The 23,007-nt window shown below is 42.6% G+C and overlaps 1 protein-coding gene across 2 annotated transcripts; it reads left to right on the forward strand.

Annotated features, from left to right (window-relative positions):
* The first annotated feature begins 107 nt into the window (after window positions 1-107).
* On the forward strand, window positions 108-22,919 carry MPZL3 (myelin protein zero like 3). 2 transcript variants are annotated; one of them, XM_036992678.2, is made up of 6 exons: window positions 108-1,571; window positions 10,687-10,853; window positions 13,399-13,609; window positions 14,992-15,097; window positions 16,706-16,769; window positions 20,083-22,919. In XM_036992678.2, exons 1-6 carry the CDS (start codon window positions 1,367-1,369, stop codon window positions 20,107-20,109), a joined length of 780 nt encoding a protein of 259 aa, XP_036848573.2. In that variant the 5' UTR covers window positions 108-1,366; the 3' UTR covers window positions 20,110-22,919. The 2 variants fall into 2 exon arrangements, with proteins under 2 accessions (XP_036848573.2, XP_017497827.2); XM_017642338.3 differs by having other exon boundaries at window positions 1,140-1,571; window positions 14,932-15,097.
* The last annotated feature ends 88 nt before the right edge of the window (window positions 22,920-23,007 follow it).

Raw genomic sequence — 23,007 nt, forward strand, 5'->3', positions numbered from 1 at the left:
TATATCGTCTAAAAAAGTAAAGTTTCAATACCCAATTCTGAAACTAAAAATGAGATTTAAAGTCTGTATTACCTTTAATTCACATTTTCTATTTTTCTTCATAATTCAAGCTTTGAAAATATAACTGGATATTTTTTTTCAAACAAATGGCCTGGGTGATGTTCCATAAATGTATTGAAGTAGTAGTTAAAAACTCATGGAAATTCTTTGCAGCAATATTTGTAACCTGTATCTTGGATAAATACTTAAGGGTTAATACGGCCTTGTTCAGTGTCTTCTTCCTAAAGAGAACTTTTGTATTGTAATTTATTTTTTATTGTGCCTTTATGTAAATAGCCTTTAGTAATAAAGAATTATCAATTATATAATTTGCTTATATACAAAACCTAAAAATTTTACATTTTAAGTAATAGAAAACAGATGGGTATATATTTTATCTTCACGGACATTTTTCTTAGAGGCAGTCTGAAAGTCAAAAAGGATAGAATTATTTTCTACTAGATAGATAAACCTATATGGATTGCCACAGAACTTACGCCTTATTTGGATGCCTGGGAACTGGGCACAACAAACTACTTACTGTTTTGAAGGAACAGTACCATCTATTCCATTTGATACTCTGACATTACCTTCTTAATAGAGAAAACTATCAGCTGTCAAGTAAAAGGAATGGGAGTTGAAAAATCAGAAGTTTTATATTTCCCCAAACGTGAAGCATACTTTGGTTCCCTCCTTGCTTTCATCAAATATGTGGATTCCAGGAGAAAAGATGGACTAATGATTGAAGCAGGGTACCCCTTCCATCTCTTTCTCAGAAGAATGAGACACCGTTTCTTCATTTCACTTCAAGCACTGTGAATACATTACTGTCTCATTTTTCCAACCAAAAGATAAACCAATCTCAGTTCCTTTCCCCTTTTATTATATGCTGTGATTTCATCATTGTCATTGTCGACAGTAAACACCCAACTTAGGCAGGTACTGAGCTAGACGCGTAATAGCCACACACACACACACAAAATTAAAACCCTCCAACCAGCCGAGACGAGGCAAATTCGCCTCGAAGCCCTAACATATATTGATTGACCGATCCTGTATGTTCTCTTTGGTCCCTTTTGACTCTAAATTTATAGAAACCTGTTCTGGGAGCGTTCAAAATGATCTGTAGGGAGTAAAAAAAGACTTCTGGAATAGAATTGCAGGATGGAGACTAGTACTGCAGCATTCCATAAGGATAAACTAATTTCTCCAAAGTCTGTAGCTTACTTCATCGGCAAGCAAAAGTGAAGAATTAACTACTACTTCGGAATTAAAAATTCGCTGGTCAGAGTGGCAACAAGACCAGGTGGGGCTCTGGAAACAAGCCATGTTGCTATGGCAACCTCGGATCGCCAAGTTGTGTTCTCGCGGCCTCCTGCCCTTACGTCACATCCGGTGTTACCTGTGTTGTTACCGGGAGCCAAAAACAAGGTGTGCAAACTTCTGGAGAGCTGTAGGGATGCAGCCAAGCGGAGCCGCTGGAGGCCGTGGCTGCGCTCTGCGGCCACTGCTGGGCATCCTGCTCTTCCAGGGTGAGTGCGCCCCGGGTTCCCCCACTTCCGGCCGGGGGGGAGGGTTGGAAGATGGTCGTTTTTCCGGTTCCGGTTGGGGGGTCTCAGAAAAGCCCCCACGACGCTTCTGAGAAGGAAGGAAGTGGGAGGGTGTCGGGAGAAGGTTCCTTTCTGGTAATCAGCACCCACGGTGGGAGGTGCTCGCTTGTCAGTGCTTTCCTGACCCTGGGGAGCCCGACCACCGTGCGTGACTGTGCGCTGCCTCGCGGCGATGGCCCCACTTCGTGGAGGGCTCAGGCTTAGGGGTACCGAGGCTGTCTTGTCATGAGCTGTCGGTGGCTGTGGTTTTGTGGGCCTTACATCCTGGCTGGGGAAGGGCAGTTCTGGGGTTCAGTAGTTTGCCACTGTAATTCGGGGGGTAAAAAGAGCCATGACTGTTGGTAATTTTATATTTTGTAAGTGATTGTCAGGGTTTATGATGTAAAATGTTTATTCCTCACAGAAAGGATGTGCTGTGATTTTGGTGTAATAGAGGTGCATTTTGTTGAGGAAAAATAAACTGCTTTAGCATTTTAGTAACATTTTATAAAATATAAGAATGGCTGTATCAATTCTGTTAATATTTTAATCTATTAACGAGGACGGTATTCACACTGACATATCCTTAAAACTTAGTTAAGTTTTGCTTTTAGGCAGTTTTCAAATTGCATAGACTTCAAAACAACCTAATTACCTTCATTCTAGGGTGCAGTTATTACCTGGATTTGTGTGTGTGTATGTCTTACCCAGAAATCATACATTAGGAGAGCTCTAGCATTAGAGTGAATTGTTAACTTCATAAAATTTCCCTGTGGGTAAATGGGACTTTCTTTCTGAAAGGGACTTTTAACTTAAGAGACTTCAGATGTTCTGAATCTCAGCAGGTAAGGCCAGGAAGTTTCTATTATTTGATGACTAACATTCATGTTTCCAGCACACTCCCTGATCCCTCCCAGCGGTCTGTGTCATCCCAAGTGTCCAGTTTTTCAGCTAAGTTATTTTGCAATATAATATTAGGATGACCTGTCACTCCAAAAAATTCCAATTTCATCTCTGGCTCTCAACACACACACACACACGCACGCACGCACGCACGCACGCACACGCACGCACGCACGCACACACACGCACACACATACACAGAAATATTCAAATATACTATTGAGGAAAAAAATTCTAGAAATGATGAGTGGTTTCTTAGACTTGATATCATTTCACATCAAAAAGCATCCATCAAATCCAGCAGACTAAATAATTAAAACATTAAAAGTTGATTTTGTGGTCTGTATGTATTTGTTGAGTTGGTTTATCTTTTGCCTTTAAAAAAACAACAGCTTTATTGAGACATTATTCACATGCCATACAATCTGCCCATTTAAAAGTACAACTGAGTGGTTTCAGTATATTCACTGAGTTGTGCAGGCATCACCGCTGTCAACTCTAAAACATTCTCATCACCCAAAAGAGAAACTCCATGTCCATGAGCAGTCATTCCCCATGCCCCCCTTCCCCTGGCTCCTGGCAAACATCACTCTATTTCCTGTTGCTACAAATTTGTCAGTTCTGGACATTTCACATAAATGGAAACATACAATATGTGTTCCTTTGTGGCAAGCTTCTTTCACTTAGCATGTTTTCAAGGTTTTTTTTTTTTTAACTTTTGATTTGAATCTGTTAGGTGATAGACTCTGGTTTCACACAGGGGTCACTTTGCTTTTCCTCTTCAAAGATGGGACCCATTAAATTGTTAGCTTGTTTGAATTCTCTGTAAATGATAAATATGGTCCTGCTATGTCAGTTATCAATGATATTTAGAAACAATAGGCCACCTAGGACTTTTACACTTTTCTCTCTTCCGTTTAAGTGTGCAATTTTATGAATCAAAGGTTGACAGATGTATATTTTGGAAAATCGGGCGTACAAATTTGGGAGTTTTGTCGTTTTTTTCATTTCTTCCATGTGTAAACTTATTTATGTTTAAATATGATTTTCTTATTTTCCTCCAAGACTAAAACAGTTTTGTTAATTATTTCAAGTATTTCTATAGTGGCTGCTTTTACCTGGCAGGAATGCTTTTTTTACTTGGGTAAAAAGATAATTATCCACACAAGACAAGGATGAAAATTTCTGAATGAATGTAACATTGAATTGGTATTTTTTGAGTGCAGACAAATTATTTTGCATCCATTGATTCTAAAACATTTAAAATTGTAGTATACTATATGTAGAGAAAGTGCACCTATCATAACTGTGTACAGCTTGAATTTTCAGAAACCAGACATACCAGCACCCTCACTAGCACCCAAATCGGGACGTAGAGTGTTACTGGTACTCCAGAAACCTTCCTGTGCTTCCTTCCAGCCATTATCCTTTCTCCTCCAAGAGGAACCAACCTCCTGCTGTGTAGATCAGTTTAGTCCATCCATGAATCTTATGTTTCTGATACAGACTGATAACTTTGTGGCAAAATCATGTTCATGAATATGGAGTTCAAGTATATTAGCAAGGGAAGAAGTTGGTAGTAGGTAGCTTTATTAATGGTGTATTTACTATAATTCAGTAGCCAAAATTTGCTCAGAACTTGTAATTTTGGTGCTTGTTTTGTTACAGTTTTGTTTTTTAAAAAGGAAATTATGTCAGTTTGTTTCAGGTGGGTATTAATAGAGCCGCCATGGGGTGCTGGGTTCTGTTCTGATGAGCTCAGGGCCTACTGGAGAAGACAGACAAGTCAACAGATAATCTTAGAATCTGGTATTAAGGGAGAGATGCACTAGAAACCATGCAAGCTCCGAAGAGGTGCCCTTAATGGGCCATGAAGATACAGGGAAGGCTTCGTGCACGTGTCAACCCAAGTTAAATCTTGAAAGAAGAGTTCGAGATAGGGAGTGAGAGAAATTCTAGATGTAGAGAGAAACAGAAACAAGGCCATGGAGGCATTAAATAACTTTCCAAGCAGATTTTCTGAAACTTTACTTTGGGTTAGGTTGGATCACATGTTGACCCCAAACATGTATCTGGCTGGAGGATGGTGTGCCGGAGCCAACTCCTGTCGGCTCTCTAGAGCTGGCTATGCACATCTCTTCCTAACTCGGCATTCGGAGATGTTACCAGTGTGGCTTGAAAATAGCCAGATATTCCCAGAGTGGGAATATTTGCACCACAGGAACTGTCAAATCCTTTTTTTTAAAGCTATTTCCCAGCACACCTGTGGGTGTAATGATTGGTTTAGGCCAGACCGGTCATGCCCCAGGGCTGGGAGTAGGGTCATTTTCTAGTTTTGCTTATCTTGCTCCTCTGCCACCAGATCCATTCACTTCCCTTCCCTGCGCTTTTCTACTCCCTGGAAAGCCGACTCTAGACCACATCACCATCACCCAGGCTCCCTCCCTCTGGCTTCCAGTTAGGTTTGGTCTGGGGAGGCATTGGCAGGAGGTTGGCAGGCAGGAAGAGAAAGACTTCCTGGTATTTCTTCCCTGCTCCCTCCCAGTCTTAGTGCCCTGGTCTATAGTGGCTGCGTCCCTCTATGGCTACAGCTTTCATCAGGTGGCCCACACAGTTCCAGCTCTTACCACGCCCCAGGAGCACCGTTTCCTCCCCGTTTGTCTCGTGGGGCCTGGGGGCGGTAAAGCCTTTCTGCCTTTGTTGGCTTCCTTGACCCTGAGAAAAGTCCCTTTGAAAAGTGTCCCATACACTTTTCAAAATTTCAGATGGTTGTGCTTTTCTGTTTCTTGCCTAGACCCTGACTAATGGAGCCATCTTCCCCCAAGCTCGGGGGCTGCGTGGTAAAGGGTGGATATTCAAGAAAATCTGGGTATTGTTAGGAAAGCAGATGAGGGGAATGGATATTGAATGGACAGCAAACAAAAGTTCACTACATTCAGCTTGAGCTCCTGTGGTGGTGATACCCAAGTGGGTATATCCGGTAACAGTGAGACTCTCAGAGGCAGGTCATGGCTAGCAGTACAGGTTGGGGGACCATTAGCCTGTTAGTGTTGTTAAGTGTATACAAACGGATATTGTCCAAGGAGAACATGTTAAATGAAGGACCATGGGCTCGGGGTGGAACTCTAATGAACACCAGTGTTTAAGGGATAGGTAGGAAAGAGGAGCCTTGGATAGAGATTTGATAGAAACTGTCAGAGATGTGGAGTTTGTGTGTGTATGTAACACAATCCGTGTGGAGAGTTGGTTGTATGGAGACTAATGGGATTGTGATTTATAACTTCAATCCATATTATTTGCTCTAAACCAGGTTTGGCAAACTTTGTAAAGGGCCAGAGAATAAGTATTTTAGGCTTTGTGAGCCATATGGTATCCACTGCAACTACTCAGTTCTGCTGGAGTAGCACAAAAGCAGCCTTAGACAATACGTAAATGAATGAATGCGGCCGTGTTCTAATAACACTTTATTTACAAAAAGGCATTGTGGGCTAGATTTGGCCCATGGGCCATTGTTGGCTGATTCCTGCCCTAAACCAACTGCCCCATTGACATTGGCTTTCTCACAGGCACCTTAAACTTACCTCATATCAAATTCGTGTTACTCCCCGCCAAGCCTGGTGCTTTTCTTTCGCTGTGTCAGTGACTGGTATCAGCAAGTCAGAAACCAGAGTCATCGTGGACACCTCTCTTTCCCCAACATTCCACATCCGATTTATCATCAATTCTTGCCGATTTTACCTTGTGAGCGTTGTTGTCTTCCTAGTTCTCTCCCTGTCCACTGCCACCAACTTAGTTCAGCTTCCCTGGTTTCTCACTTGACTGCTGTAGTCCCCTCCTAAGTAATGTCCTTATATTTACACGTGGCTTCTCCTAATTGTCTTCCCTAGAATGATCTTTTAAAGATGCAAACTTATCATGTCTCTTCTCATTCAGTCCCACATTTAAGTATTTTCCATGGCTTCCCATTACTCTAAGAATAAGGACCCAAATCTCTAATGTTCTAAGTGATCCCTGTTCATTCTTCTCTCCCTGCCACCCTACTCCCCATACACACTGCTGCCTTCCTTTTGGTTCATTTACTGTGTTTCTTCTTGGCACAGGACCTTTGCATATCCTATGTGCTTTGTCTGGAATGCTGTCCTCCTCCCCTTGGTACTCTTCCTTCAGAACTCAACTCAAAGGTAGTTTTCAGGGAAGCTTTCATTACCGTTACAGGTGCAGTTCTCATAGCCATACTTTGGGTCTTTCTTTCATAGAATTTATCACATTTTTATAATTATGCATTTGTCTCTGATCATTTGACTAATGTATTGAGCTTCTGTATTTTTAGCTCCAAAAACAAGGAGTATATTTATTTTGCTTACACTTAATCCTAAACTCAGAGGGTGGTACAAAAAATGCTCAATAAGGGTGTTTGAAGAATGAGTGAATGAATGAGAGTATTGTCATGGAAGCCCCAGGGTAGAGGAGGTCAAAGAGCAGGTAGTCATTGCTTCAGAGCAATCCAGTAAAATCAGGATAGACAAGTATCTATTAGAGTTTTTATCCCTTGGATTTTGCAGTTTTAAGACATGATGCCCTTTACCAGGAATGGTAGTAGAGTCCAGATTGTGCTGTAGGGGTCCAGAAGTGAGTGGGAAGGAGGAAATGGAGATGTCAGGTGTAGACTGTTCTTTCACACAGTTGGCTTGGAAAGGAAAGAGGGCAGTAGTTGGTAACTAGTATTGAAGGGTCAGGAAAGATTGTCACTATTTCTTTGTTTATTTTTAAGGATGGGAAAGATTTCTGTGTTTTTATAGGCGAAAGGGAGAGAGAGCCCCTCCAGAAAGGAAGAGGGTTTTCCTGCTGGAGCAGGATTTAGAGAGGGATCTAGAGCAGAGCAGAAGCAGGGGGCCTTGCATAGGAAAAGGGACACCACACCCTTTTAGACTGGAATAAGGACTGGAATAAGGACAGGAAGGTGTATGGCTGGGTGGTGTGTATGGCCTCAGGTTTCTTGAAAAAAGGAAGAGGAGACGTTTTCGTCCGAGAAAGGAATTTGGAAGTTGCATAAGGAATGAAAGAGAAGGGCACTGGTTACAGGAATCAGAAAGAGTTGCTGACCAAGGCCAGTTAAAGGGCCATCATGCTCGGTAAGGGCTCATCGGTGGGGAGAGTCCATGAATTTCTTACGGCAACTATCTGTGTCATTGTGTGATTTCTCCCTTCAGTGTACACTAGCCACAGTTCCGGCGTGGTCATCTAGGGCTCAGCTTTTCCCGAATGGCCGCAATGGGAAGAGGAGTGTGGGGATGTAAGGATGTTGAAAATACTGTAAAAATGGGGATAGGAAGAGAGTGGGTGTCTACCGAGCACACTTTGTTCCTGTACTAGAATTTTTGGTGACCTCTCCAAAAATTCTCTTAGTCTCTCTCTCTCTGTCCTCCCTCCGCATTTTTGCCCTCAGGATGCTTGCATTTAATGGAGGAAATACTCTTTACAAATTCAGTGCAATCAATGGTATGTGTGCTTGAATAGCGCTGTGCACTAAATGTTATGAGAACATTGAGGAAAGAGCAATGAACTGCATCAGAGAATGTGGGAGGGCATCACAAAGGGGACAGGCATTTGAGCTGGGTTTTGAAGGTGTGAGCATGGGAGGATTTGGTGTGGTGGGAATAACACAGGCAGGATTGGTGGGAATGGGGGGAACCTTTCAGACTAAGACATATTTAAAGGAAGGCTCAGTGGCGTGGAAGGACATAAATTAGGGAAATGGCAGGATGTTCTGGGCATGGTGAAGGGGATGGAATGGGTAGGTGAATGGAGTAGCAGAAGTTTGGGGCCAGATTGTCACTCTTTGGATTTTGTTCTATAGCCCGATAGAGAATTATTAAAGGTTTCTGCATGTTGGTGGCATTCGTTTTAATAATAATGGCTAATATTTATTGAAAGGTTTTATTTCAGATGCTAAGCCTGTTATGTGTTATCTCATTGGATCCTCACAGTGACCCAACAAAGTAGGTCTCGTTGTCCCTGTTTACCAGGTGAGGAAATTGCAGCTGGAATAGGTTCGGTCACTGTCATCAAGGTCTCACAGCTAGAAAGTAGCTGGGCTAGAACTGGAGTCCAGGTCTGTCTAATTGTAAATCCATGCTTTTAAATCTCTCTACTATCCTTACGTTTTAGGGTGAAGGAATGTGGTATGGGGAGAGTATGGATTATCACTCATGTCCACCTTCCAGTTTCCAGGACTGGATCTAGTGATGAGTAAGGTGAGGGCTTAGGAGAGAGTAGGCGTGGAGGGATGAAGGCTTTCCAGGCAGAGGAACAGCCTCTGCAGAGTCATAGAAGGTCAAGTTTAGCATGGCAGCATCAGAGAGGTGCTATGGATGAACCAGAAGTAATCCTCAGCGTTGGGATGGGTCAGATTCTTATTAGAGTTGTGAGCTCAGTCTTGGAGCTACTCCTTCAAACAGGAATGTGAGCAGACTAGACTGACAGGAGAGGAGCAAGAAAAATGATTCAAAGCAGGCGGAGGAAAGGGCAGCGGAATCGATGACTCGTTGCTGTGTCTGTGATAGGAAAGGTTGAGAGGGTAAGTAATACTGAAGAGGGGGCGGTACTAATGCTGAAGCTATCTGCATGCATTGAGCACCTACTCTGGGTTAAGTGGGCTTCTCAGGGTACACGTCTTATCTCACTGATTCCTCACAGTGATCTTCTAAGGAAAGTGCACTCATTATCATTTCCACCCCGCTGAGGAACTGAAGAAGTAAAATTTGCTAAGACCACAAAGCCAGCAAGTGATGGGGCTGGGATTTACATCCTGCCCCTACCGGAGGGGAGGGACTGCTGGTTTTCAGAGTGGCATGTGGGTTTTCTCTCCTCTGAAACCTCACTGCTCTGGTTGCCTCTGGTTTTCTAGAAGAATCATGGCTTATTGCAGTGGAGAAGGAAGCAGGAAAGACAAAGTGTTGGTGACTTTCCTTTAAAATGGCTCCGTAGTGGAAGATGAATTTCTAGTCACTGCTCTCTGACAGCAGAGGGGATTGGCCAAAGCGCCAGCTCTTTTGGGGGGATGGAATGTCAGAGTTGGCTAAATGAGGTGGTTTATGAAAAGGATTGGTCTCTAGAGAGTTTAAAAAATGATCCGTTTAACTAACCTATGTTTTCTACCTTTATCTTGCATCTACCTACCACTTCAGCATTTTATTAAAAAAAATATAATAATAAAGGGAGAAATGTGGGATTCACATATAAATCAAGTATAAAAATCAAACGAATATTCATAATTGACCTGATTGTCTATAGTTCATAATGAGTGATCAAAACCGAAAGTTTCTGTGATGACTGCCCTTGGACTGTTCACCGTGTAAGAACTTGTTCATTATGCTTCAGAAGATTGGAGACTGATGAGAATTAGGCTGGGGGTGGATTAATGATTGTGCATTGAGCATTGACTCCCCTATACAGAATTTTATTGTTGTTAACAACCATTTGATCAATAAATATGAGAGATGCCCTCTCAAAAAAAAAAAATGATCCATTTACATTTTGGAATGCATTAAATTGTTCTGTTTTCCTCCCCATTTTAGTGGATGTGCGATTCATTAACCAGCTTTACTAAAGGAAAAAATACAATGAAACTAGATAGAACCTTGGGAAACTTTTCAAAAATTCTTTGAAAAAAATTCCCCATCCTTATTTCCTGCTCCCATTTTGCTGCTGGTTGAGGCAGTGGTAGCTCCAGCTTACAACTGTGCTGTACTTGGGGTGTGTCCCTTGGACCACAAGAGCCGCTACCTTCCCGGGGTACGTGTGTGACATGAGTGTATGGCATTGCCTTTCAGCCGGCTCTGGGCAGACCCACTTGTTTGTACTTAATTTAACCACAGCTCTGTATTTGGAAAAACGCTGGTATAATCAGATTTTAAATTTTGACCCGGGCATCCATGCTGTGATTTAATATTGTGAAATGACAAAAATACTGCCTTTGACTAATGCAGATATCCACTCCTTGTCCTGTTGGGCCTGCCTGGGAAGACATTATTGCTGTGTTTGTTTTTCATGAGAGCCTTAAAAATGATCAATAGTGTCTCTATATTATTCACTCACCATCTGTATATTCTGCCCAAGTGAATACATTTGAAATGTCTGGGCTTGCTTTGTTTAGGTGTTCACATGGTCCTCTCCTTGGAGATTAAAGCAGATGCTCATGTCTGGGGTTATGTTGGAGAAAAGATCAAGTTGAAATGCACCTTCAAGTCAACTTTCTCTGTCACTGATAAACTCACCATAGACTGGACCTACCGCCCTCCTAGGAGCAGCCGCACAGAATCAGTAAGCATATATATATATATATATACACTCTTATGGAAATTTGAGTCTTGTGTGGTCAACAGCTCTGGAATCCTTTTACTCCAAGTCCCAGGCACGCTTTAGACCCTCCCAGCTTGGGACAGAAGATGAGCTTCCACTGTGTGTGCCAGTGATTTGGTCACAGGGTCTGTTTATTCTTCTATGTAAATCTTGTAAGTAGGAAAAAAACCTGTCAGAAACGCAGAGGAAATGTGTTTTGCTTTTGTTTCCCCTTTGTTGTTGTTGATTGGCATGGTTTCATAGCTTTGTTTTTAGATTTGTTGTATTGAAAAGGTACCTCCAGGACTGTTGGATAGAAAAATTCTATAGGCCCCAACATAAATATCGTGTTAAAAGCCGCTCATTTCCTCTTGTTTGAAGTTGTCTCAGTGGGTGTATCTGTTTGTATATCGTACTCTGCAGTTTGTCTTGGCATCTTCTCCCTCCAGTGTATAAATGTCTGCCTTGATTTATATGGCTCCCTTTGAAGGAAATGGTGGCACCTTGTGTTGATAACAGATGCTGTTGGTGACAGATGGCCTTGCAATATTAGAAGCAATATACTTTAGGCACACATATAAAACACATTTATGGCTCAGATCCCATTGTGGATGTCTAATTGAAGATTGCAATGCTATAGAGAACCTGTCTTCATGCTCCCAGCAGTATCCTTGGGTCAGAATAGATGCTATCAAGAAGCTGAATGGCATAGCTGTATGCAAAGATTGTACTTTTAAAAGTATCCTTGATTGTTTATCCTTCCATGGAAAACCTTGTCTTTGATTTTAATGTATTAAGTTCTGGATTTTGTTATACGAGCCATTGTTGATTGCTACGTAGCTTGGAGCAAAGTAGGTGGCTTCAGTGAATGAAGCCGGGCTTCTTTTTTCTTCCTTTCATGGTCCCTTTTTCGCTAGACTTAAAGTAGTTCACTTGATGTTGAGTGGCCAGGAAGCCGTGGCTGGCCTGATTTGGCTCTACCTGCTGGGCCAAAAGTAGGACAGAGCGAGCAGTGGGGATCGTCTCTGTCAGAAACCTGAACTGCAAACCGCGATGGTCCTGCGGTGCTGTCCTCTGTGAGGCCGACAGAGAGTCGGCAGGTTCACCCAGGCTGGAGCTGGTGGGCCTTTGAAGTCACATAACAAGATGTCACAGTGACGTGGTCTCTCAGGATTCCATCAGACTAAGCAGCCAGGATTTGAGTATTACTCACTTAACCTGGGACTTACAGGTTGGCTTAATCCTGAAGCTACACACACAGCAGGCCTTGTTTTGTCAGTAAGAAGTTTCCAACTCTTTCATACTGTTGCTGATAATTAGCAGTAGGCATTCTTTACCTTCCTCTTTGGAATACTTATCGCACATATATTCCTAAAATCTGTATTTTCCTGATAATAAGGGTGAATGAAATAACCACATTGTTTTTCTTGTGAAACCTTCATAAGAGTGTATATTGGTGATACCTTAATAAAAAAATATATTTTCCGCTACACTGAAAATTCCATAAAAGCACATAGTACGTGTGCAGTAAATACTTGTTGAATAAATGCATGAACAGGTGAGCCAGTAAGTGATTCAGTCTCTTCTCTGGGAAGTTGCTGTTCAAAACTGGGCAATTCCATGGTTGTTTGTTAGTGCCTGGGTTCCTACAGGGGGAGTTCCCAGTAGGCAGAAAGAAAGAAAATGGAAGAGAGAGAGGTAGAGAGGTACACAGATATAATTGAGTGTTTTTGATGATGTGTTTGATCACCAGTCTGAAATGGCATCATTTTAATTCAACATACATTCACTGAATTCATCTGGTTTGGGGTTTTTATTAATTGCCAACACAGAAAGCCTGAGAAAGGCTTGATTATATTATACCTTCCTGGTGATTTTGGGAATAAACAAAAGCCTCCCCTTTCCAGCTTACTAGCTGTGTGCCTTTGAGTAACTCACTAAGTTTTTGTTCTTGGCCTTGTGTTTCCCTTTCTATACATTTGGAATAATTATACCTGCCCCGTGTGTAGCTCAGTGTTGTTATGGGGCCAAGTGAGTAAATGTGTAGAAATCATTTCCAGCCCACAGAGTACTATGCAAGTATTAGATGCTCCTTTGGAATACGCTTTCTCAACTTCGGCACTGTTGATATTTTGAACTGGATAGTCCTTTGTCGTGGGGGACTGTCGTATGCACTGGAGGATTTTAGCAATGTCAGTAGCACTCTCCCTGACTGTGCCAACCAAAAATATCTCCAGATATTGCCAAATGTTTCCTGGGGGTCAAAATTGCTCCTGCTTGAGAACTACTGCTTTAGAGCTTGAGGGAGAATTTAGAAAAGGTTCAAGAGTTAAGAATCCAGGATTCATCGATCTTTTTATTATAAGTTCACCTGTCTTTTAATCTACAGGATGGAGGTGAACAAAGCTAAAAAAAAGACCCCAAATTAGAAAACCAATTGTACATTGCATCTTATTTGGACCTGCTTAGCTTAAATTTTCATTGCACTCTTCTAATTAACTTCTTCCTCATTGTGTTGCCTTCTTAGATTTTTCATTATCAGTCTTTCCAGTACCCAACCACAGCAGGCACATTTCGGGATCGAATTTCCTGGGTTGGAGATGTGTATAAAGGGGATGCCTCCATAAGCATAAGCAACCCTACCATAAAGGACAATGGGACGTTCAGCTGTGCTGTGAAGAATCCTCCAGACGTGCACCATAATATTCCCTTGACAGAGCTGACGGTCACCGAAAGGGGTAAGTTCACAGCCACTAGCCTTCTTCTGCAGGGACTCTCTGGAGAGATCACTGGTAAGCAAAGCTACCTATCTTTGTAAACCAGTTGGTCTCTGGAACATTCTGCCATTCTGAATTGCCTATTAAGATGGATTTTTAATCTTTATTTTGCAAACTGAAGCTTTTCTTCAAATATTGTCATAGTTCCTCCATTATCTTTTTTAAATTTTAACTTCAGGTGACCAAAGGTCTTGGGTAATGGGCAGCAAAACCCTGAATAAATGGAGGGTTGTTATCTGTGTGCAGTAGTCTTTCTGGTTTCCCTAATATGTTCATATCCTCAGTCATGAGACAACGCTCTTGCCTGTGTCTTGAGAGGATGTCCCCTCTAATGGTGGGAGGCAGCACATTTCTTTTATGTTGCAAAGAGCAGCAGTTTTCTTGCAGTGTGAGACCAGAAGAAAGTAGGTTGAGGACTGGCCTTTTTTCCCCCTACATTATTCCTGGTGACTATTGAGTGATCATTTTAGTCCTTAGTTGGATATGAACCAAAAACTTAAGAGATACACAAGGGCATTATGGTTCATTATAGATGCCTTATCGTTTCTCAAATCTGTCTGTCTCTCTTTCTCCCTCCCTCCCTTCCTCCCAACAATAACTCATAGGTTTCAAAGATTAGGCATATTTGCATTGCTGGCAGGAGTAGAAATTAGTATAGTTTTTCTGGAAGATATTTTGGTAGTATGAATCAGATACCTTAAGAGTATATGTCTTTTGATATAGTAATTTCATTTTAAAGCTTTATCATAAATAGAACTAAATATGGAGATTTATATACAAGGATGATCATCATAATATAACTTATGGATTCAAAGAATTGGAAACAATTTGAATGTCCAGCATCAGAAGACTGATTTAATGAATTATTCAGTATGGTAGAATAGACAGACAACCATTAAAAAAAAAGTCTGGAAGAAATTTTTAATAAAATGGAGAACATCATATATTAACTAAGAAAGGAGGTTAAAAATAGTGTATAATATAAGATCCATATTTCTAAAAACACCTGCCCTGCTCCCTATATGCAGGCCTGTAGCCACATACTCTAAGAAAGATCGAATGGGCAGATAGCCAGTGTGTTAATCCTAGGCAGTGGGATTATGGGTACATTTTTATTCTTCTTTCTACTTCTGTGTATTTTCTACCTTTTCTACAATGAGTTTATTCCTTTTGCAATGAGAAGAAATGCAAGAGCATTTGTAAAACCAAATGTAAAACCCGTCATGTCAAAGGTAACACGTTCGTGCGTCCCTTTCTTTTACCTCCTCTTTCTCCCCCTCCAGGTTTTGGCACCCTGCTCTCCTCCGTGGCCCTTCTCTCCATCCTTGTCTTTATTCCCTCAGCTGTGGTGGTTGCTCTGCTGCTGGTGAGGATGGGGAGGAAGTCTGTGGGGCTGAAGAAGAGGAGCAAGTCTGGCTACAAGAAGTCGTCTATTGAGGTCTCCGATGAGTAAGTGCGGCTGGAGCCTTGAGCAGGAGACTCATTTCCTCTTCAGAGCCCTGCTTTGTGGGTAGCGCCCAGACCGCTGCCTGCACACCCTTCTTTCTTCTGGGCCGAGTGATTCTGCTGAGGGGTCCCAGAAGGAAGGTTGAAAGTGAAACTTGTCGACATTAATTTGGAGAGGGAGATGGAGGGATTGCTAGTAGGGTCCTCGTCTCCTGCTTTGGAAATCAGATTGTGCAGGGCTATGGTTCTGATAGAAGATTCTGAAGTGGAATTCTCATTCCTTCAAACTGAACAGGAAATTTCAGCAAGCCAGTTATTTCTCCCTTTTCCTTGTTCTGGCGCTGAGCTGATGTCTCCTGATAGAAAATGCCTGAGCAATGAGAGAGGCTCTAAGAATAGCTGTGAAGCACAGAAACAATTTACATAAGCAGGAGAGCTTGTCTTGGTTGGCAGCTGCTCTGAAGGGGCTGATTGGATTGTGGTTATCAAAGGCATTCATCAATCATCATCTTGCCAGTGAGCAGGCATGATCCAGTATTTTCCCTCAGAACAAATCTACTAAAAAAAAAAAAAAAGGTAACAAAAGTCTACATAAAAACCCTGTTGATTCTCCATTGTTTATATCAAGAGTTTTTAACCTGGGGAGGAAAGTCTTACCTTGAGAGGGTCTAAAGCTTTCTGTGTGCACACACACACACATCTGCATTTACTTAATGGGAGAGAGTGTACCCTTTGTAAGGAATCTGTGGCCCCCCCAAAAGGTAAAGAACTCTTGGTAGAGATACTAAAATGTCTATTTCTGAGCATGGTCTGACAAGACCCCTCATGATCTAACCCTTAGTCACATTGTTTCTTGCCGTTTCTTCTCATTAGCTCCACATAGCAGCTGCAGAGAGCCTATTTCCTTCTTTAAGCGTGCAACATTCATTCAATCTTTTTCTCCCCCTGACATGTTCTTCTCTCACATGGAATTCCCTCCTTCCTCCCTTTTTTGCCTGGAAAACTCTCCCTTATCCTCCACGACCCGTCTGAAATGTTTCCTTGAGTTGCCCAGAGTCTCTGGGGAGTATTAGTCATCCTCCTCTTTGCTGGCACAGCAGTTTGACCTTAACTCTTAAAACATTTATCACATCGTATTGTAACATGCTTGTTGAGTTGTAACAGGTCTCTAACCCCTGGGATTGTGAGCTCTTCAAGGGACCATGTTTTATTTGTGTCTTTATCCCTAGCTCAGCACGATGCCTTAGAAATGGTTGGTGCTCAGGACATTTCTAAGTTAATTACTGTGACTAGCTCCTATTTATTGAACATTTATCATGTGTCAGGACCGTGGTATGTGTTTTGCATGCTTGTATTTTTTTTTTTCAGTGAAGCATGTGTGTATTTTTTATTTACTCCTAACCACTATCCTTTAAGCCCAGTTGTAATATCTTCATATTATAGATGAGGCAATGGGTTCCAGAGCTTAAGTAATTTGCCAAGTCACCCTACTAGTGAGCGGTAGGACTGGAATTTAAAACCAGACCCATCTGACTTTAGTGCTGCGCTCTCAGCTGCACCACTGAACTGAAGACAGTGACTGTTCAGATTCGCTTTGTCCTCTTTCTACAGCACTGACCAGGAGGAGGAGGGCGGCTGTGTGGCGAGGCTCTGTGTCCGTTGTGCCGAATGCCTGGTAAGCCCACGGTTTCTTCCATTCACCGCTCAGGTCTCAGTTCCTGCTCGCTAAGGGGAACCTTTGCCTCAGGGGATAGCAGGGCCACAGCACGCTGTGAGCCAGGGTCTTCCCCCAGAGCATTTGGGCCCAGGGGACCCTCCCAGTTCTAACCATTGTTTTGTTTTCTGTCTCATAGGCTTAGAGTGGGCTCCTTAGGCTAGGAAAGGGGACTGTGTAGAGCTGTCTGCCGACTAACAGAACTCCTGAAGCAGGAGTATCCTGTGCCTCTGAGGTCACAGGAGGAGACTGGCTGGCCCTTGAGCCCTGATGGAGCTTTCCTGCTGTGACTCGGTTCCAGGGAATCAGAGGGGCACGACCCTTTAGGTGATTGTGGCCTTATCAGTACAAAATACCCACATTGGAAGGCATGAGTTTTGATATAAATTTCAAAAGGCCGTCATCCGTCCCCCTTTGAGCAATTGCTGTGACTGGTAGGTGGCTGTGTCCGGTTCCCAGGAGGAGGAAAGACTCTCTGATGTGGTGCAGCTGGAAACAGGTCAAAAGCGACTTATGAGCTAATGTGAAGCACACCCTTCATGGCAGGGTTTAGACTTGAGACCTCTTGTGCTGACCACCGAGCTTAGCACTTGGCTGGGTGACTGTAGCCTGGTCACTCATCGCGGTGCTCTCTGTCATCTCGTGTACTTGAGTATAGTGGGTAGGACGAGGTAAGGTTGATCGTGCCAATGGGGAGGATCTGATACCAACCCTTTGGGGTTTGAGTATTTTGACAATAAAAAGTAAGTTAATGTCCATATGATTATTACTCACATTTCAGATATTAATTCATTCAACAGTTATTTTCTGAGCATCAGACACATGCCAGATACAATTCTAGGGACTTAGGAAACAGTAGTGAACAACACTGACAGAATTGTCTGCCTTCAAATAACTTAAACATCCTTCCCATACCTGGAAAACTCATCCTTGAAGACACAGCTAGAATGTCTCTTAAATTGGGGTACAACAACTGAATCTTTTAAAAGTAAGTAAAACATATAGTATAGGAGATGGTGCTTAATGTTATAGAGAAAAATAAAATAGGAAAGAGAGATAGGATGACCGGATAGGGGTTATGATATTAAGTAGGATGGCTGGGGATGCCCTCACTGACATGGTATTTGAGCAAACATCTGAAAGAAGTAGATAGCAAGCCATGTGGCTGTTGTGGAGGAGCAATCCAGGCAGAGGAAATGGTAGGCACCAGGACTGTGGGGAGGGGGCGTAAGGGGCATGTTCTGGGAATAGCAAGGAGGCCAGAGTGGCAGGAACGAATTGAACAGCATTCACTGATATCATAGAGATGATGCCATGTCTTGCAGAACACCATAGATGACTGGAATGATCAGACATTTATTCTTAATGAAATGCAATTCAATGGAGGTTTCTGGGAAGAGAAGGACTTTACTAGGATCATTTTGGCTGTTGTGTTAAGAACAGGTGGTAAGGGGCTGTGATAGAGTCTGAGAGTCCAATTAGGAGACTTTAGTGGTAATGGAGGTGAGCGAAGATGTTGTTGGTTTGAGCTGGGGTGATAGTGGCAGACGTGGTGAGATGGTGCGAAGATAAGCCCGAGGATTTATGGGTAGGGTTCATGTATATGTGAAAGAGTGAGAGGAGTCAGGGATAATTCCAGGGTTTTTGCTTGACATGAGCAACTGGTAGAGTTGCCATTTTCTAATTTGTGCAAGGTTTTAGGAGGAAGATCAGGAGCTGAATTTGGATATTTTAAGTTTGTAATCCTTATCACACATCCAAGTGGAGATGCGGTGGAGGCAGTTGGCTATAAGACGTGACACCAGAAGAGGGGTCTAGACTGGAGATAGAAATTTAGGAGTCGTTAGCAGGGAGAGCCTGGTAGAGAGAAGCAGGGAGAGCGTATCCCCAGGAGTGTGCTGTTGGAGATGTTTCCATCAAGGAAGTACGTGAAGATAGAGGAGAGGTCAAAGGACTGAGCCCTGGAGCTCTCCAAGGTGGACGGATTGGAAAGCCGAAGAGGAATGAGGGGCTGAGAGGGATGTCCAGTGCGGCAGAAAACCAGGAGCGTTTAATATCCTGGGAGCCAAGTAAAGAAAGTGTTGCATGGAAAAGAAAGTGATTAACTCTGTCGATTGCTGCTGAGCCCAGTCAAGTGAAGTGAGAACTGAGAATCGATTGTTGGATGATCTGGTGACGTGGAGGTCACTGGGCATCTTAACAAAATCAGCTTCAGCAGAGGGGCGGGAAGGAAAGCTTGCTGGGGATAAGGTGAAGGAAGAATACAGGGAGATGTGTCCGGGTATGGGTGTAAACAGCTCTTTCAAGGAGTTTGCCTGCAGAGATGCAGAGAAATAGGGCAAGAGGTAGAGCGAGGCGGGTGTCAGGAGTTGCTTTTCTTTTGAAGGTGGGAGCAGTCAGCGCATTTGTATGCTGGTGGGAATGATCCAGTATGAAAGGCCGGCTGGTACTGCAGGAGAGAGAGGGGAGGGTTGCTGGAGCGCGAGTGGAGACGCTGACCTTAGATAGACGTGGGGAGACTATCCCTAAGAGTAGAGAAGGCCAGGTGGATGGGCTCTGATGCAGGTGAGCGGGCAAAGAGGGCGAGGAGAGCTTGTGCAAGTTCCCTGCTGTTCTTTTCCCAGCGGTGGGAAAAAGCATGGTCATCAGCTGAGGGTGAAGTGAGGAGAGAGTGCTGGAGATCCGAGGGAAGAGGGGAAGGTATGAAATAGTCATCTGGGAGAACAGGAGAGCGAATGGACCAGAGACAGGTGGTGTGCCAGGTGGTACCCATGGCCCACTTGAGGTTAGAAGTAATAAATGCAGGTATGAGTAATAGAAATGAATAAGAATAATGGTAATAGTAACAAATCTTGAATGGGTGCTTACAAAATTCCAGGCACAGTGCTAAGTGGTCTACACACATGGTCTCATTCATTGCTCAGAGCCACTCTGTGAGGTATCAGTATTTTTATTATTCCTGCTCTACAGAGAAGGAAGCTGAGGCTTAGAGGAGCTAAATAACTTTACTCAAGGTCACACAACCAGCCCGATGTGCAGCTGGGATTGGAACTCAGAGCAAGACTGACTCTGGGCCCGAACTCCTAGCCACAACCCTGTACCTTCTGCTGTGGACAGGCACCTTTTCATGTGTGTTTTAAAAAGTATTCACCAAGGAAAATGAAACCCTTAGAGTTTCAAAACAGAAGTTAGCCCAGCAGCCTCTAGTTCCACTGAATTCTGAGTGGCATTGTACTTTATACATACACCACAGCTCCTGCTCTTTCTCTTCCAGGATTCAGACTATGAAGAGATGTACTGATGAAAGTCTTCACGATGTGAGGAGTCACCTAATAACAGAACATAATCCCATTCCACTGGCAGCTGAAGCCTCTCTGAGAAGTGGAGCTGGCCTGGAGAGCATGATGGAAGATTCTGGAAGTTATCAGTAAAGACTTCAGGAACCATTTATTTATTGAAAATATGCTCTTTTCGTATTTATAAACTGTTCAAAAACTCTCAGAAGAGACTCAGAACTACCCCTTTTAGTAGCTCATGCTCTAATTGACTGAAGGAATTCTTTTCCTGAATAGAAAGATACGTTTTGTTTTGTCTTCACTCTTGAATGTATTACACATTTTGTTCCAATTCTTTGAGGGAGAATTCTAAATGCTGGCCATACTGCTCATGCCAAAATATGTTTGTTAAATGAAATGAGGCTTGGAGTTTCCTGATGTGCTGCAAGGCCAGACATTTGGGAGGAGTATCTTTGTATTTTGCTACCTGAGCACCTTAGGCTGTGGGTCAGCACACAGCCTGTACCACTGGTTTGGTCATCTCACCATCAGTTGTGTTTGGGTGACCTGGAGGATATAACCCTAATTTTTCTGTAGAATTGGTAAGATTGGGAGTCAGGGGTCTGCCTTGATCAGGATTTTAAAGTATTAAGGTGTCATCAGTTTACAATTAGGGAAAGCAACGATGAAGTGGAGGGATTCCTTTCTCTTGTCTTCCTAGGCAAAATTTGTTACTTTACTTTCTTACAGCTGATGATGTATGGTTTCCTCCTTGACTCTTTAGATCAGAGGCAAGAAAAACTCTTAGAAAGGTTCTCAGAGGGGATGTGAAGGCTATTTTACCAGTTACTTGCAGTGAAATCATCTTTTAACCTGTGTTATTCTTCAAAACTTTTGAGTTCTAAAGTGTGTCATGTATGAGTGAACTAAGATACTTACGAACTGGTTTTACATAGTATTTGAGACAAGGAAGTGAGGTGGTGTGTAACCTATGCTTCCCCTTTGTGTTCTTCAGTACCTTACGTCAGCCTCCTCCATTTTCTTACAGCAATCTATCTCAGATTTTAACTTACATGGGGTTTTCCATAAACCATTAAGAAATACATGTGACATGTCAGGACAGATTAATGGCATAGAGTGATAGAGCTCACCTCTCAATTGTAAGAGACTAGCATTATGCTCTCCTACCATGGTTTTTCAACAAAATAGTCTGTGATTCTTTACTAGGTCGCTCAGGAGGTTCCCACATGATAGCACAATACAATGTACATGTTATAGACAAATTACTTGTATATTTTTGCCAAGATGTCTTTTAAAAAATTTGGGTTGTTATTAGTTCTGGAAGTCATCAGTAAAGACTTCAAGAAAATGATAAATATTTGGCCTGGCATCTTCTACTAATGTAGCCCAAAGATTAGAGAGTCTGGTTAGTTAATAGACTTGATGATTTACCTCTGGTTATATAAGGAAGTAGATGAGATGAAGACAGGATGAGCAGTTATATCTGCAGTGGTTAAATCTCATAGTCTTGGGCTACTTGTTATGTGTTTGGCTGTCTGAGGCCAATCTGGTAAGACCGTCTATCACCACACAGGGAAAGGAAACAAATTTGAGCAGGGAGAATAAATGATTTGAGATCTTGGCCATTTGGAGATAGAGATCTAATTGTGAGGCAGATTGTTTTTATGGGTCTTTATTTCCCTGAGAAAAAGACAGTGTTATGGGAACCCAGTTAGAGCCACATTGTGTTAACTGAGGAGCCTGGTCTGGCTAGGTTTTCTTGTAATTTCCTTTCAGGCATGTTAGGGGAATTAATCCAGTATGCTGTGTTCGTCGCTTTAGGTAAATGGTGCTGTGTGAATACTTAGTCGTGTTATTTCATAGACCTGAGCATGATTTGAACCAATTGAACCAGTCCCTTCCTTTTTAAATGCTGAACAAGAGAGCCTTTCATGGTAAGAGAATAAGTTGCTAATTGAGTCTGCTCCGTGGGTTCGTGGTCACATCACAGTCATAAGGCTGCTGTCAGTCTCCTCTTCATCCCTTACACTGAGGACTGGATTACATCTTTTTCTCTTCCTAGCAGCACAAAGCAATGTTTGGACACCTGCCTTCTTAAGGATGGAAGGAATATAAAATGTTGTTATTTTAACCTACTGTTTTAATATCTTCTAAGGTGCTATTCCCTCCCTCTTTTTCTTTTTGCTGCTCCATATGTCCTTAGCACATAGTACGGAGACCAGCTTTGTCTAGAAAGGGAATTTAATTCTGAAAGCATCAGAAGGGGTTAAAGTCTTTTCAGAATTTTTCTTTGGCTGCTGAAGCCTTTACCTGTAGTTACATTACCTTTTAAGTTTTGTGCATAGAGTGCTTAATTCTGTTACAAATGTGAATTTATAAAATACTTTGTGTTTCCCATGTGGCCCATTACCTCAGGCTTCTTGGGGGACAGGTTAGTTCTCTGCAGCTCCTCACGTTGTGCACTGGTGCTTCAAGAGGGAATGTTGCATGTTCCTGTTTAACACAAAGTTCTGGAGGCCAGATGTTGAATCTGGATGTTCCGTGTGTCATCTGGTCATGGTTCCGAAGGGGACCCCTAAGAAGGCCCAGATGGAGTGGGTCACGACTGTTACTTAATTGCACAGCCTGAGACTTTGCTGCCAGAAGAGGCAGCTGCATCCTTTTGGCCCCACTGTCGGACTGTTGGACCATTTGCTGCAGCATTTCACTGGTGTGTTTTGCTAGGAGTGTGTGCACTGTTGGGCCATATGCACAGACATCGTACCTCTTGATATCTTTACTGCATCATAGCTAATAAACTTCTTTGTTCTTTCTGGCTGCTTTTTGATGTCTGTCTGCATATGCGAGCTGTCATATGAAAGAGAGGGGTTGTGGTTTTTACCATCAAGCAGCCATTCATCTCT

Source organism: Manis javanica, chromosome 6 (assembly GCF_040802235.1).
Source record: "Manis javanica isolate MJ-LG chromosome 6, MJ_LKY, whole genome shotgun sequence".
Taxonomy (NCBI): domain Eukaryota; kingdom Metazoa; phylum Chordata; class Mammalia; order Pholidota; family Manidae; genus Manis; species Manis javanica.